This window comes from Syngnathoides biaculeatus, chromosome 18, assembly GCF_019802595.1.
Source record: "Syngnathoides biaculeatus isolate LvHL_M chromosome 18, ASM1980259v1, whole genome shotgun sequence".
Classification (NCBI taxonomy): domain Eukaryota; kingdom Metazoa; phylum Chordata; class Actinopteri; order Syngnathiformes; family Syngnathidae; genus Syngnathoides; species Syngnathoides biaculeatus.
The window spans coordinates 4,870,137-4,887,619 of NC_084657.1; the positions used below are offsets into that span (position 1 = coordinate 4,870,137).

The following is a 17,483-nucleotide window of genomic DNA, read 5'->3' on the forward strand; positions in this document are numbered from 1 at the left end:
CATTTTTCAGTTCAACTTGTCCCAAGTCATCAACATGATCTCAGTGGCTGAACCCTTGAGTTTTTGTATGTTTCCAAGTCCGCGGCTAAGATTGTATCGCCACAGGACAGATGAAAAAAAAAAAAATCAACTTCACACGGGTCGTTATTAGATAGGCTGGCTGCATGTCTTGGTCTTGTGTTATCTGTGTACTTTTGTGAACTTGATTTTTTTTTTTTTTTTTTGTCTCCCAGCAACAATTGGAGGAGGAAGCAGCAAAGCCAGTAGAGCCAGAAAAGCCAGTGACCCCTCCCCCTGTGGAGCACAAGCACCGCAGCATAGTCCAAATAATCTATGATGAGAACAGGGTGAGTTTTTGTTTTGAATAACAAGACGTATTAGTAACAAGTGTTCACGCTCCATAGAATTGACCTCTTTGAACTGACTCTGCTGCGCAGTGTCCACACCAGCGTGCTTTCTACATTTCACCAACAAACATTATCATGACGTAGGGAAGAAAACAGCATTTGACAGTTTCAGTTTAGTTCTGCATATTAGTTTTAGATATCTTTTGTTCATCATTAGGAAGTTTAAAATGAAGTTCACTGGCAGACTACTATGTGTTTGCTTGAATAAGGGGAAAGGTTACTATAGTTCATGTCTGTTACATTTTGAGGGAAGACACGCCTTCCTTCCTGTCAGCAGTTAACCCTTTAGACTGTTAATGTCTGAATAAAGACATTTATTTGTTTTATTCTCCTGCCTTAACTAAGTTATTTTTATAGGTTTTTTTTTAGATAATTTTTAAAATTCAAACTAAAAGTTGATATAATAATCGAAAGTAAAGTAATCTGGTAGCCTGTTGCGATACCTGCACTTGCTTTTGTGCCACTGAACCCTATTATTCACTGAGACTGTTCCAGACCCACTTCACTGACAGATCATTAAAAAACATCTTTAAATAATTATTTTTCTGTTAACTCGCAACACATTTAAACTTATCAAACACCATTTTAAAATACTCCTTCACACCAGTTCTCAGTCTTGCTTTCCAAAATAAGATACTGTCATCTTAAGTTCTCTATGAGGAAATGAAAAGACTATTGTTGGCACAGTTCTCCAAATATCCTGTTTGCTTCAGGCTGTTTGCCACTCTCAGTTGAGGTCTACTGTAAAATTGTAAAAAAAAAAAGCAAACAAGATTTAACTATACAATTCAACACCCAAATGTTCAACTAAGACACAGTTCGGCCTAATAAATGTCTAATAGCTCAATACTTATATATCATGTGAAAAGCCACAAACCCGCGAACAGAAATTAGCATATTGTTACGATAATTATAAGCATTCAGATAACTGCTACCTTAAAGGGGAAATCCACTGATTTGCATTTACAATGTGTATGTACTCTGTTTTGACAATGTGATGTTAAATCCTCTCTCATTTAATAGTGTTTTGAGAAGATTTTTATCGACAATTATGAATTTTCAGGCGCGCTGTCATTTTCGCGATGACCTACGTCTGCGGATGTGACGTGTTACGTGCTGCAACAAAGGCTCGATTACATGAGATACCATTTAAGCCCAGCGCTGATTTCTCTGATTGATCCTCATCTGATGAAGAAATAGATGAAGAAATATCTGTATCGGTTGATTGGGAAGACGGAGGAATACTTCCATACACAGCCGTGAGCGGCTCGGCCGCTCGGTTGATCGGGAAGACGGAGGAACCATACACAGCCGTGAGCTGCACGACTCCAGGGCTCGGGGAGCCGCCCACGGCTGTTCATGGAAGTATTCCTCCGTCTTCCTGATCAACCCATACTGCCATTTCTTCATCAGATGAGGATAAATCCAAGAAATCAGCCCTGGGCATAAATGGTGTTCCATGTGATCGAGCGTTTGGAATGGCACGTAACACGTCACATCCACCCACGTAGGTCATGTGACTTGCGAAAATGACAGCGCGCCTGAAAATTCCTAATTGTCGATAAAAATCTTCTCAAAACACTACGAAATGAGAGAGGATTTAACATCACATTGTGAAAATAGAGTACATGTTACATGACCTATTGGATACATTGTTAATGCAAGCCAGTGAATTTCCCCTTTAACAGACACAGAGCAGCAACGCATGTAAACCCCAGCATACATTTTCCCTGCTCATTTTCTCTCGACTCAAATTCCCTCTGCTCAGCTACAGCTCACTTGGGGACCTTATCTACCTCTTCTTCTTGGTCTTACACTACATCCAGTAGTGCTCTGACCCATCATGTAGCACATAACATGGTACTACAATGAAGGCGTGCAAGTCTCAGTTCATCTGGTCTCTTAATGTGTGAGGAGTCACTGTAGTTATATACCCATTTCATTTTTAAACTTTTTTGTGACAACCTCAGTTTTAATTTGATACTGTATGAATAAAATTTAATGGGGGTTCACTGTATATTTTTGATCATTTGTCCTCATTATTAATGTTGTCTGTGTTATTACCATATGTTCCGAATTTTCTAGAAAAAAGCTGAAGAGGCCCATAAAATACTGGAAGGACTTGGTCCCAAGGTTGAGCTGGTATGACACTGATTTATACTACATTTTATGATTTCTAGCTCATTAGCAATTCAGAAATGACTGCTTGTGAATCTTTTAATGACTTCTGTTTGCACTGCCTAGCCCCTCTACAATCAACCATCAGACACAAAAGTTTACCATGACAACATTAAAACGTGAGTATCATCAATTGTACATCACAAATCTTTGGGTCTTAACAATTTTAAAGAAATGCAGTACTCATCACACTTTGAAAGGTTTAACCTCAATGTTTAACTGCAGTGTGATAAAACTCATGATCATTCAGTGTGTCCATTGGCGCATAAGGATAGCAAAGGAAAGTGCAAATAAGGCTGGACATGGGTATGTTAGGTGTGTATGATTAAAGCAAAAAAAAAAAACTATGTCACGTGACAGTGCCGCATCATAGTCTTTTAACAAGACATTGATCATAAACATGTCTTGCAAGTCAAGCTTTCAAAGGGAGTTTTCTCCATTCTCTAACAACCACCACCTTAATGTGTAAACAATTACTTGTATTGTGCCACTGCGCATAAACATTTAGTATTTACTGTCTGAAGAAAGATGATTTGTTTTTTACTTTGCCTTTGTAAACAACTTACCATGTCAACATAAAACAAAAGTACTGTTTTTCTCTCGAAAGCAATCAAGTCATGAGGAAGAAGCTGATTCTGTTTTTTAAGAGGCGGAACCATGCTCGTAAACAGAGGGTAAGTTTTTCTCCATTTATGAAGCATTTAGTAGAGCCCAGGATTTGGTAACCTGTTATTTTTATTTATTTATTTTTTTACCCCCATAATAGTTTTTGAATCACAAGTCCATCTGTGAAAGAATTGTACATTGTTCTGTTGGGAAGGCAAATGTTTGTTAGATTACCGTCATGTGTTGAAGAGCAATGAGGTCAACAAAAATGACGGTGAAAATTCTTGTCCCAGTTTGTGTTTGTAAATTGCCAAGGACAAATAATACTCCCCATGTATTACAGTTGTCTTGATTCTCTGAGCACACTAAAGCTGAAAGTCGTTTCCATGAATAGAAATACACAGTGGATTTGACTTAGGGACTGTTTACAGAAAGCAGAAACATATTCTTTAATTGCTAATCAATTGCATTTCACACATCCATGTCTATTAGTGCTTCCAAAAATCTTTTCTTGTACAGCTACTAATCGTGCAGCTGTCTGTAGCGAGCTCTTCGCTCTCATTGTAGCGTCTCCCTTTGGCCTTAAATATAATGTTGAAAAACATTTTCGAAACATGCGGTCTTCATTCACCGAAAAATACCCAATTGAAGATTAGCAAAAGCGAGCAATTTCGGGACCGCTTCAAAAAGCTGAAGAGAGGAAAACGTAAAAGTGGATTACCTCTCCAGTGTCAACTAGCACTGCTAGTTTTCTGGCAGCTCTGGAAGTAATAAAGAGGGGGAGGCCGTTCACAGACGACGAATGTATGAAATAATGGTTTGTAAAAGTATCAGAGCATCTATTCTCTGACTTCTCTGAGGAAATTGGAAAATTTGAGAAATAGCCCTCTATGGAAATACTGTCAGGGACAGGACCATTAAAATGGCTGCAAACTGACGACTGTATATCAATTGAGCTGTAGCATTTTCAATTGCCTGTGATGAGTTAATTGACAAACGATGTTGAGCAGATATCATGCAGATGGGTCAACTCTGATTGGCCGCAGGAAGAACTGATTGAATTTATATCGGTAAAGAGCCAAAGGGGGGCAGGACATTTGCGATGCTGGGAGTTGTCTCGAAGCGACAGGAATAAAGAAGACTCAACCTGGTGTTAGTGTCTTTTGATGGGGGGTACCCAGTATGAGAGGAGCACACAAGAGCTTTGTGAATTTACCGTATTTTCTGCACCATAAAAGACACCAGATTATCAAGCGCAGTCTCTGTTACGGGGTCTTTTCTGTATTTACCACATACATAACGGACATCGTATGATCTGCCGCACGCTAAAAGAAAAAAAAAGGAACGGACACAAAACTGAGTTTCATCCAACTTTATTCTACTCGTTAACAATACGCTCACATTCGTTTTTGATCAATATTTTCTTTGTAATCCGCCGGCAGTTGTTGCATCACTGTAGTCCTGGGGCGGATGGAGAGCTGTCGCCTTTTCCTACTACGAAAGTGTTCGATCTTCCTATCTTGTGGTATTGTTAATAGCTTCAGTCGAATGTTGACTATAGAGGCGCTTCTCCCGGCTGTTCTTTGGTCAATAATCCATTCTTGAAGTTGGTCTTCTTTCTGTGCCCACCTCGCTTTGTTCCTGTGGAAACTTTGTTTCATCTTCTTAACTTGGCACGGTTCATTTTCTACATTCCGCCACTCTGTAATCCATAAATGCATTGATGTTGAATTCTTTCGCGGCTGCTCTATTACCATTTACAGTCGCGTAACTGATAACCTGTCGTTTGAATTGTGCCTCGTAAGCATGTCTCATCACTGGTGCCATCTTCAGGTGTTTTTAGACAGAGATGCTGTTTTGCAGCATACCATTATACCTATCGAAGGCGCGGCGGAGGTAAGGGGTATGTACTGTATGTATTACGTAATGTTGTCTGATTAGTTTATCACTTCCATCGTACGTAGTGTACGTATTACGTAATGTTGTTTGATTGCTTTATCGCTGCCAGTGTGCGTAATGTATGTATACGTCCCCGTGTCAGCTGAAAATGGTCCGAGAGTCAATCAAGCAGAGTGCTTCCCAAAGTCAGACTGCAACATTTTTACAGTTTTTGGAAGTCAATGCTCACATAAAATGCACTGGATTAAAAGGCGTACTGTTGATTTAGGAGAAAATAAAGGCTTTTAAGTGGGCCTTATATTATGAAAAATACGGTACTTAAAAAGTCACTGGATTGAGAACTGATAACTTTTCAGTGCATCCCCCATCAAGAACCACTGTGCCACAAATAGTAAGTAAGTTTCTTTCGGCTTGTCCCTTTCGGGGTCGCCACAGCGTGTCATCTCAGATGAACGCACATATGTTTGGCACAATTTTTACGCCGGATGCCCTTCCTGACGCAACCCTTCTCAGGGAGTGAACCACTGTGCCACAAATATTCCCCCACAAATGTGTGGAAGTTATGAACCTCGTTATCAAGATAGTGAATAAAATAATTGCAAGGGGTTAAGCTACCGTCAGTTTTGTTCATTGTTAGAAGTCAACGCTTTTTTTTTTCATTTTTCCCATTTTTTCATTAATTCATAGGTTGTTTTTTTCCCCATGTACAGTGTTCTGGGTTAGGTTGGTTTTTTTCCATCTCTTATTTATGTTTTAAGGCTGTTAAACTCCTAGACACACACTTTATAAACTTTTCTCAGCAGACAACATTTTTTTCACATTTGTCTTGGTTAAACACTTTCAATGTTCAAACATTTTAGATTAAAAAAAAACGACACTACTGTATTAAAATTTATTATACAATACTGAAACCAAAGATCAAAACCTGTTTGAGACCAAAATGTTTGAGAAATAAATATATAAATGTCCCTCCATTCATTTTATTTCTTTATCTAGCACCAGGTATAAGCATGTTCCTATGAAACGTTTTTAATTTTAGTTTTTAGAAATAAATTTAATTTTAAAGACCAATCTATGAAGATGGACTCAAGAATTATTTACATTTTACAGTTCCTCTAGCCGGTTGGCGCTATTGGTCACTGTAGGCGCTCTTTTTTTCTTCTGGGCAAGAATATTCTTATCAACAGACAACCCACCTTCAAATATGTTTGAGAACTGAAGCCGCGACGCTTTCTGCGGGTCCATCAAAATGCCATGGGTCCGAGTACTTAGGGAAGTCTACAGTCCCTTTGCTAATCAGGGCACAGAACACTATGCGGGGTTTTCTTTAGCAAATCAGGATACAGAACACAATGCCCATTTATACCCTGTAAAAAAAAAAAAAAGCCTGGTACACTGTAAAAAATTACACCCAGACACAAAAAAAAATCTGTGTAATAGCAAGCCCTCGTAAAGTGAAGCGTGTTGTACCGAGGGAACACTGTATATTAGAATCCCATCAAATGAGAGGAGCATTGTGCTATAACTGAAATCAAATGTTCCAGTGAATATCACCTTTTTTTCTAGCTGTCTGGCATTCTTTTGGACTCTGATCAATGATGGGAGAGCTTGTGGCCTCATGCCAAGAAAAAAAGTTGTCTCTTGCTCCAGTGTGGAAGTGAGGGTGCATTGTCCTCTCAGTCCAAATTTCTTCCCATATTGGCAATTTAACTGTTAAGCCTCTGGAAAGTAGATGTCAGGGTTATTTTTTATATTCCACATAAAAGAAGAGGAATATAAGAATATAATCATTTTGTTTATATTAATTTGTCAGGACTAGGGAACTTGTGTAAAATGAATGCTCCTGCATTCACGTGGTAATGATTATTTAAAATTGATTACTGGTGCTGTGTAAGACCACTGAATAGGTTTGTATATCGAGCGGCACGATCCCTCCACAAACTAGTATGTTCCTATTCTCTGCAGCCATACAGTATGTTTAAGAGCTAGTTGTTGGTCATTTTTACTGTAGTCTGTTCACACAAATCACTCATTAATTATCAGTTTCATTTTTGTCTTATTTACTTACAGCCTTATTAAATATAATTCACATCTTACAGTTTAATTCCCGTCATTTAAATTCTTTGCTATTTCATTCGATTTTGGCAGTAACTAACCCACACTATGATGGTGGCATTACTCTAAGGCAGTATTGTTTTTCCCTCATGAGCTTACTTGCCTACCTGTGTACATTAAAAAAAAAAAGTCTGACTCACAGTATACAAAAAAATGTTTACCTACCCCCCGTATTTGATTTTACTCATTCCATTGTCGAAGACATTCTTTTGTCCTGTAGCAAAGTATTTGATTAGTTTTTATACTGTATACTCAGGAACAGAAGATCTGCCAACGCTATGACCAGCTGATGGAAGCTTGGGAGAAAAAGGTGGAGCGCATGGAGAACAACCCCAGGCGAAAAGCCAAGGAGAGCAGAACACGGGAATACTATGAAAGGCAATTCCCTGAGATTCGCAAGCAGAGAGAGCAGCAGGAGCGCTTCCAAAGGTGAAAAGCTTTTTAAACGCTGTAATCTTTCACGATACACCATTGTTGTGGGATAGTATTAATTTTTGTGGAAGGAACTCTGTGGGGTATTGGACTCTTTTGCCTCCAGACTTCCTGTCCCTACAGTTTGTTGGTTTTCACTAGAAAAGGGTGGAGTTGTTTTCATACAGAGTGAAGCACAAAATTGGCTTTGGGAATACAAATCAGTTTACTCCTTTAAATTTGATTGGCATAATGGGTACACATCACAAACACTTGAAAAAAACATAATCTCCCCTGTGTAGTTCAATGAAGAACGACTCACAACATAGGGCTCTAATAAAATGGTAATAGAACAGGCATGAAATCAGATTCTGGCAAGGAGTCCTCTGTCAACTTCTTGTAAGTATATAATCACAATCAGTTGAGAGTTTTCTCCTTTGACTCTGATGGGATGCGTGATGAGGTGTAAAATAACAAGTGATACACAACAACAAATCTTGAATGTATTTTACACATAAATATTCTGTTTTTACTAGGGTTGGCCAAAGAGGAACAGGTCTCTCTGCAACAATTGCTAGAAGCGAGCATGAGATTTCTGAAATCATTGATGGTCTTTCTGAGCAGGAGGTGGGTAACTTAAAAAACAGATTGTGCAGAATTTCACCGTTCTCCTGTTTGGTGCTTTGTATTCATTTTAGTGAAAATAAACAAACAAACTTTGAAAATCAATAAATTAGACTGTTTGGTTAAAATACACACCAATATAATAGCTTTGTGTTCAGCTGTATTTTTTTATTGGTTTTATTTGAGACATATGATGGCATTTCCATACTTTGTAGAATAACGAAAAACAGATGAGACAGCTGTCAGTCATCCCTCCCATGATGTACGACTCGGAGCAGAGGCGAGTGAAATTCATCAACATGAATGGCCTGATGGATGACCCAATGAAGGTGTACAAAGCCCGACAATTCATGAACGTTTGGACAGAACATGAAAAAGAGATCTTTAAAGACAAGTAAGTTGTTATGCTTTTATTACAAGATGTCACAAATTGTAGTTGTATGAGTACAGTTTGCCTAATAACGTTTTAAAACCCTGACAAGGCATACTTTTAAATTCAAAATTCAATTTTGAGGTTGTGGGCTATTGCTTGTGTAACACTTATTCTTTGCCTGGACAAGAAATAGATTCAATTTGACATGTATACCCTCCATAAGATTTTATACCAACTGATGTGAGGATAAAGGCCGCTCTCAGGTTTGGAGCAAATTTTGAATTCCATGATTTTATTTAAATTGATTTAAAATGGAGGGGGGGGGGGGGGTTTGACCCCCCCATTGTTCCATAGTTATTTTACTAAAAGATAAGGTTTCCTATGCCATATTTCTCGTGTTTTGCAAGTGAGTGGGTTTCGTATATCATGCAAACATGTTACCTTTGTTGTATTCCTGACCAGGTCTTCTCACTGGATTCACAGTGAAGTAGAACTTTAGCCATATTACCTTCTTCCTCTCATTATTCTTTTCATTCATTGGTTTTTCACACTGGCACAATTGCATTTCTTGGCAGGTTTGTCCAGCACCCAAAGAATTTTGGCCTGATCGCCTCCTATCTCGACAGAAAGGTGAACAAAAGACAGTTAATAGTACACATATGGGAACCTAGAGACATGAACGATTCAAAGGCCTTGCTTGAATAATTCAACCTCTAGTGTCAGTATCATGTTCATTTATACAGTACATGCTTTCCTTCAATTTTCAGTGTGTTGCTGACTGTGTCCTGTACTACTACCTGACTAAAAAGAACCACAACTACAAGACGCTGGTGAGACGCAACTACGGTAGACGGAGGGGAAGGAACCAGGTAAGCCTGAAAATGTGACTGATAGCTTCATGTTTTGTAACTGGCTATGGTATATGGGAGCATTAGAAAATTGAGAGATCAGAATGTACCCAGAATTAAAGATAAAAAGTCCGATTGCATCAGTTTAATTTTTTTCATTTGTAGGTGAAGTGTCACACGAATATATGAGGACTTTTAAAAAAACTTTATGTAAATTCTCGCTCCAAAGTATTGACGCACCACTGAACATTGTATTTATTTTTATTGGAGTAAATTGCTTGACACAACTTATCTTGCAAGCAGCCATTACTTTTTTGAAAGTGCGAATCTGATTGAAAAGTTGTATGTTTAAAGGAGAACACCATACTTTGATTAACATTCGTAGAACAGGAATTAAATGTAATACAGTAATTCATCAAATAGGGCAAATCATCATCAGGTGCAGACTGGAAGTGTTGTCAAATTTGCTGTCGGACTAATTGAATTGTGTCAGATAACAGATTGTTCAATGAGTTCATATGATCATTCGATCCAGTGTCACCGGAGGTGAGATGGAAAACATGCAGCAAAACATCACAGGATATGTAGCAAAAAGTAGAAGCATCGTACATTAACTTCTTGATTTGTGTGAAAATGGAGCGGGGAATTATTCCACTGCATAACAAAGAAATCTGGATTATTTTGCAAACGCTACAAATGACCACCATGCAGGACATGCTCTGGTTGTGGGCTCAAAATGAGGAGAGGTTTCCGTTGAGTGTACGTTACCTAGCTGTAAATTTCATCCTGCCACAGTCCAAATCTTTTACATCCACAGCTCTTGCATTCTAGCATGTATATTTTAAGGAAATATGTTGTGGGATCTGTCTGTCGTGCATTGAGGGTGAATGGAATAATTCATCAATGTAATCGGTCCACTTCTTATAGAGAATTGCAGAGCACTCCATCCTCCAGTTATTTTTGTCCTTTTCTGTAATTACTAAATCATCAATGACTAGTGGACTGTACTTTCACCACATTTGTTAATAAATTAAAAAAAAAAAATTGAAGTCGGGTAATCCCGACTGTTTAGTGACATTTGAACAATTGTGTAGGGTTTGTCATTCGACTTTGTCATCTTTGATGAAAGCTACTATAACCCCAATTACTAATCTTTTGTAGTTCCATTAAAATGCTGTGAGTTTGATTTGTTAGATTGAGAACACTCTTATTTTGAAAGGGAAGGAAGACTTGGAGAAAAAAAGAAAACACTGTGAATTACGTATAGGGGGAACAAGTAGAATTGAGGAGTGGGATCACGGGATAGAATCAGAGCTAGTTGCTCATCTATTGAGTTATGCTGCTCTTGTTTTCCACTTCCTCATTTCCACACTTCTTATCAGAACCCCCCCTATGAAACCACTCACTTGGTACAACCCACCAATCTGGCAGACCACAAAACTCATCGTGCTGCTGTGAGTGCCAATCAAAGATTGCTTGATAGGGATTACCTTGAATGACCCTGCATAGATCAGTGCGTTCATGTGAGATGGACAATTCTTTTGGCTGCTTAAGCAGCCCGATGACACGCTTTCCCGGAATATATGCGGCAGTGCCTTGGCTAGGCAGCCCTTCTAAGGAGCTCTGCTGTGGCGCGTTCCGGCCCCTCTCCGGCTGTCATTACCACAGCTATGGAAGCATAGAGGTTAGAGGCACATTTACAGCACCAGTAACATGTGGCTCACAGCAGAGAAAAGAGGTTTTTATGGTCAACAAATGACTTTGCAGGTATGTTTACTAGCTTTCAAACCACCGTGACATACTCAGTCAACATATTTCCCATGTCCTAAGAATAATTTCGTCTATTTTCTGGGCTAATGGTGTCTTATTTTGCTATGGCAATTTATAGCAGCGATATTTGGCCGTCTTTAAAGTACAACGTAGCTATTTTAAGCCAGGCTTTCTAGGAAATATGTAGACAGGTCCCGTTATGAAATGTTGTCATACGGTGTTTGTATGTTCCGCAAGCAGTTTGGAGAAGACCATTTTTTATTTCATATGATCTTTTTTTTTTTCTTTTGAATACTGGCATGACATATATTACAAAAGGAAGCAGGACTTGTGAATCAGCAAAACTGAGAACTATTCAGTCTAGCTAGGAAAGGGCTTCATTTAAAAATACTGAACCACATCACCACAGAGTCATTTTGTCTAACATCTGTGTGCAGGCCCTTTGCAGAGTGTTGGAAAAGAAGCAGGAATGCCACAGTTCTCAAATCGCTTCCAAAGCAAACACATGAGCATTCACTGAGCCAATCAAAACAGCATCCCACTGAAGTACAAGTATTGTGAGAACGTCTCAGTCTTTGAACAGACAGCAAACTATTTTTGAAATGTCAAGTGCCAAAACACACAAGCTGTCATTGTCAGGAAATGAGTATAGAGGGAATGTCATAGTCTAAGTTGGATGCAGGGCTCCCTGCATACATTAACCTAGAATCTCAACTTGGAAGTTTTCCTTTGACAGTAAGAGCTCTATTAGTGGCGTTATTGTAATGTTAACAAGCCCCTTCCAAAGACTACTTGTCTGCATCTATGCTGTGATTTAACCTTAGAAAAGAAGTACTGAACATCCCATCACAAATTTGACATAAGTGGCAAAGACTCCTAAACATGGTTAAGTCAGTACAATAAGAACTTTTGTCTAATAATCAGCTTGCAATCAGATTGCAACTACTACATATTGTAGGTGAACTGAGCAAGTATTGCAATACTTTTGTTGCTATACAATACTTGTTGCTTGTTTTTGTTTTTATTATTGTTTGTACTATCATAAGACAAATTTATACACTGGCTAAAACCATATTGTTCTGAAACTAGACCACGACAAGCATCTTTTGTGTTTGCGCGTGCGTGTGTGAGTGTTAGTGTGCACTATAATCATTGAGGCAAGAACATCATTTAGACCCATTTCATATCAGTACTGGACTTTTGGCTTGTTGTGGCATGGCTTTATTTATTATTACACTACTGTTCGTTAATGGATCTGATGTTTGTGTTCTGTGGTATACCGTGGTAGCTGTCAGAAATAATAGTTGTACTGTGCTTTATCCATGGTTGATCTACCCGCGCACATTGTTTGGTAAGGCTCTGTCTAGAATCCAATCTTTGATTTTTTAATTAGAGCAGTATAAAATGTTTGGTTTCGCTCTAACTGGGGCCAAATTCAATAATAAAGGGGTCTAGTCAGGAAAATCCTATTTTTCTCTTCATGGCCATCTGAAATTTCACAGGTTCAACCCAAACACAAACCAGTAGTCTTCCTATTATCACTTGAATCATCTTCAACTTTGATCATGTTGGATTTTACTAGTCAAATTATACTTAAGGAAGTTACATTTCCAGTAATAGGTTAAAGGCACAAAGATGGTCAGCTCTGGAGATGAGCTTTTTTATTTATTTATTTTTTTTAACAAGCATACTAAACTTGCCAAAAACGTCCACCTGGTTAGCCAGTTGTGAATCCCTTATTATCTTACTGAAAACAATTTTGTGTTGTTGGTGTTACAACACCAACATGTTGTGTAAAGCAGTATATGTGTGTGTTTTATTTATTTTTGCTCATCCTTAAAACACAATTTTAAGTACAAGTAAATTTTCAGGGAACCTGTTTGGGAATAAAAATGCCCTACCTAACCAACACTGTTATGGCTAAGCACACTACTTTGAAACATTGTCTGTAGACAAGCCCATCAGTTGTTAAGGACACACCTTAAAGAACATAGCCCTGTTGTGATGGAAACACAAATCCCTGCCGTGCTCGTATGACGCACAAACAACTGAGCAACCAGCATTTTAGTATGAGGAAAGACACTACTGTGGGCATAAACAATGATTGAGAAGAAAAGAGAAGAATACAGCTATCTTAAAATCTTGTGAATAATTCATGGCATCCACTGAGTGCATGAATGTATCGACAACAGAAGTGTTGTCAGACTGATGAAATTAAGCTGTTCCTGTTTGTGAGGAAAGAAAATTAGAATACATGGTGAGAGGGTGATTAATTAATGCTGAGTAATGGCTTCACTTTAGGATGACAGGCTGTTTTTATTTAAGCAAATCCCTGTTTGTACAGGTTTAATAACCAAAATAAATTCATGATGATCAATGTTATCGATAGATAGACGTGCAAAATAATCTTTTTTTTCCATTTGCAGCAAATAACACGCCCCACACAAGAAGAAAAGTCTGAAGATAAGAACGAAGAGGACAAATCTGAGAAGTCAGAGAAAAAAGAAGACGAGGAAAAAAAGGAGGAGGAAGAGAAAGATGAAAAGGAGGAGTCCAGGTCAGTTGTAAAAATAATAATTGTCCCCGTAAATTTCGTCAAGAAGGTATAATACTACTGTCTTTTGGTTACAGGTATCAATTATAGAAACAAAGAATAATCCATCAATTAAGAGGGAAAGGGAAGTCCCTAACAAATATAGTTTTTGCTTAAAATGGTCAATATGTAATATATAGTACCTGAATTTCTGGTTTTTGTGTCCGTGTGTGTGCATAAAAGAAAAAAAAACATTCTCAAAATCTCTTCATATTTTTGAAAGTGTTCTTCCACAGTTGAAAAAAAATGTTCATAGAGAAAACCACACTTATTCTTAGTTATATTGTCTTGTGAACCTCTAATATACCGTAATTTCTCGAGTATAATGCATCCCGAAGTATAATGCACACCCCCAAATTTGACCTAAAAAAATCAGGAAAACCCTTCTACCAATGTACAATGTACATCCTTGGCCAAGACTTCAAAGGCAACATCTTGCTAGTCTCCAATTTGAAAAATATCCATCATAGGTACCTTTGGTGACTTAGTCCAGTTCTCATGCCTCCTGAATTCATAAACGGTGATCCTATTTTGCTCCCACAGCATGTCATCCTCTGTGCTATGCATGGCGTTTGTGGGGAAACATTTTTTGAATCCCAAGAGTTTTGGTTCCGCAGTGCAGCCTCTCACCCACCTGACACCATAGCTTTCCTAAGGGGTTAGGTGGCTATCAAAACAACGTGAGCTCGTAACACGTTTCTACGTTTTTTTTTTTTTTTTTTTTTTTTTAGTGCCCATGACGCTCATATTACGTAGTTTGAGCTGACGTTGTTTTGATACCCACCTGAAGCCATTGAAACGAGCTATCATTGTTTTGGACTGCCGGACTACTTCAGGGTTGGCGGCGTCATCGGCACGAATGATGACACATTTCTTTTAAAAGCAGCTGCACAACTAGCCGTTCAAACTCACAGGCAGTCGCTTCTGAGCTTTGATGCAGTAGCAACAAACATGCGACACTAACGATCGTAAAATGCAAACTCCCCAAGGAGGTCAAAGAGTTCACCTTGGGGGTGCATATAATAGCGTAATAGCTATAAATATGTAACATAAGACATCGAATATCATATTGAAATGCATATGTATACCTTTTACCTACCTATACCTTTTTTTTTTTACCACTCTATCTACTTGTGTACAACTATACAATGTGATTGTATTTTTTCATCCATTACTAAATATAATGCGCTCTATTAACATTTTGAAAATATTTTTGGAAAAATTTGCCTGTTATTTTTGAGAAATTACGGTACTTCCGTGCGGTGGAATTGAGGGAGACAGTCCGGGCCTGTATTTGCTGAGTCAATTGGAGATACATTTTCTTTCCGAGCAGTCTCTAAAGCTGTTTTTTCCTCTTTGAAAACCACAGGGACATTGGCAAGGACAAAGACAAGTGTGACGCTGGGGAGGACGAGGACGGAAAGGAGCAAAACACGCCGCGTGGCAGGAAGACTGCCAACAGCCAGGGCCGACGTAAGGGAAGGATCACCACACGCTCCATGGCTAATGAAGCTGCCACTGTGGCGGCAGAGGAAGCACCTCCCACTACTTCAGAGGCTGCTGTGCCAGATCCTCCACATCTCACTAAATCTGATCCAGCTCAGAAGTCCATAAAGGAACCTACGAAACCGCCTACTCCAGTAGCTTCACTAGATGCTAAAGGTGACCACACTTGAGGAAACTATACTAATTCTCTTGAATCAATCTAACCGGGGCAAAAACATCTAGATTTAAGTAAATGAACATTTGAAATCAATACACATCACGTCCTTGCCTTCAAATGTCCGCATTGGGCATTCTATATAACATTTACTTAGATAACAGAGTTGGCCAGAAATACACAGAGTAATGCTGCACTTGTCAGTTCTAGATATCATTACTGGGTGTTCTAATGGAGATGACAGATCTTTTTCCTTTTAAATGTTTTTTTTTTGTTTGTTTTAATTTATAGACTTAAAGATATCATGCATTTGTCTCTAATAATATCAGCAGATGTTTGTTGGCAACCTGCACAGAAAATGAGGTTTTGGTCCTTTACTAAAACAGACAAGCACTCAATATCCCCCATGTTGTCTATCCATCACCATGGCAGTGGGCTGTTTGGGCTGTTGTCATGTTACTCGGTCACACTTCCTACTATTTCACCCTCACGAGCCCATCACTCCAACAGTGACTGCTTAGGTTCTCAGGTATCCAAGTCCTTATCTGGTAATCTTGTTTTAGCATTAATTTCTATCATCGGTTCAGTGATTTGTACCTGCACTGTCCGTCTCTTGACACCTGCTCCTTTCGCTGTTTGTTGAGCTCTACATCTTGTAATGTTATGCAAGGCATGTCCCGTAATGTGATTAGCCTGCAAGTGTGCTCTACCGTCCCGTGAACCCTCTGACCTCTGGCTGTGTTCTCTGTGTGAAGGAGTGTCACCTCTAATCTCCCTCAGTTATTACAGTGGGGCTTTTGTGTGCCACTTGTTTTGTCTGCACCAGCTTCAAGCAACCACTGTGCTGCTATAGGCCAGGCAAGCTCAAGCAGCAATTTTTGGGGGGAATGGCGGTTCATACAGTACAGTGATACTGAAATGCCTCCTCGGAAAAATATTATCTATAGTTATAAAGGAAAATTCAGGATATGAAAGGAAAAAATAGGCGCTGGAATCGCAGCCCCCAAATTCTACCACGCGTAAACGCCCTGTATCTTAGTTTATGTGGCACAGTAGAGTTGCTCTCCCATTGGCTATTGGCATAGCATCATCCTGCCGTCCCATTGGCTAGGAGGGATGTCTTTACCCATGATGCACTTCCTGTATCTTGGTTTGTGTGGCGCAATAGATTTGCTCTCTCTTTGGTTATCGCCATAACATCTTCCTGGCATCCCATTGGCTGGGAGCGACCTCAATCTTTACCCATGATGCGTTTCGTTTCCCCTGTACACTTGACTGTCAGCAAATCACTCAACCGCTGACACACGCTGCGCACATTGGAAAAATACAACCTTTTCTCGAGTTTTTCATTTGTATTTTTTTAATGTCAATTAAACTTTTATCACTGTGGGCCACAAGAAACCTTAGTGGGATTAAATTGTGTCTGGGCGTCCATTCGTACGTATGTTTTCTCTCAGGTTGCCTCCTCTTCCGTCCCCCACGATGCCTTTTGCTTATCCACTCACCTTTCTGTATTTGTATTTGAAGTTGTAGTGGATGGGGAAGGTGTACAAGAGGTGGGGTCTTGTCATGAGGTGAAACGATATGCTGTACGCAGCCCGTTTTATAGTATATAGATCAATGACCACCCAGAACTGCCTGTCATGGGGAGAACATCCAAGTTTTTGAGAGTGGAGGCCGAATAAATGTTCAGTGCAGTTTCTTTCATGGGACTGAGTGCAGGGTAAGAAGACTTCGTCTGGATCATCCATTATCTGCTTCTATATTGGTCAAAATGTTTACACAGATTCAATCGACACTACAGGGGAGATTGAGCCAGAGTTCACTTTAATGCTAGCAACTCAGTTCTGTGAATTTTGTCTGTGTGCTTGATAGGCGGGTGGGGGCGTGACAAAATATGCAGCCATGTCAAGGCAAGTGGGAGTGTGTATCAGTGAGTGTGTGTGTTTGTATGACATGCAAGGATTGGGACAGCATGGCTGTTCTGTCTTTTAGCCTC

The 17,483-nt window shown here is 39.2% G+C and overlaps 1 protein-coding gene across 8 annotated transcripts in view; it reads left to right on the top strand.

The window, feature by feature from the left end:
- ncor1 (nuclear receptor corepressor 1) overlaps nucleotides 1–17,483 on the top strand; it is a 67,301-nt gene that overhangs the window by 19,335 nt on the left and 30,483 nt on the right. For all 8 annotated transcript variants that reach the window (XM_061802635.1, XM_061802640.1, XM_061802641.1 and 5 more), the window contains exons 6-16: nucleotides 234–347; nucleotides 2,493–2,549; nucleotides 2,652–2,704; nucleotides 3,193–3,259; nucleotides 7,462–7,634; nucleotides 8,153–8,243; nucleotides 8,456–8,634; nucleotides 9,189–9,243; nucleotides 9,381–9,482; nucleotides 13,658–13,788; nucleotides 15,194–15,486. In XM_061802635.1, the coding sequence (XP_061658619.1) occupies nucleotides 234–347; nucleotides 2,493–2,549; nucleotides 2,652–2,704; nucleotides 3,193–3,259; nucleotides 7,462–7,634; nucleotides 8,153–8,243; nucleotides 8,456–8,634; nucleotides 9,189–9,243; nucleotides 9,381–9,482; nucleotides 13,658–13,788; nucleotides 15,194–15,486 (1,315 nt within the window). The remainder of the gene's footprint in view (nucleotides 1–233; nucleotides 348–2,492; nucleotides 2,550–2,651; nucleotides 2,705–3,192; nucleotides 3,260–7,461; nucleotides 7,635–8,152; nucleotides 8,244–8,455; nucleotides 8,635–9,188; nucleotides 9,244–9,380; nucleotides 9,483–13,657; nucleotides 13,789–15,193; nucleotides 15,487–17,483) is intronic.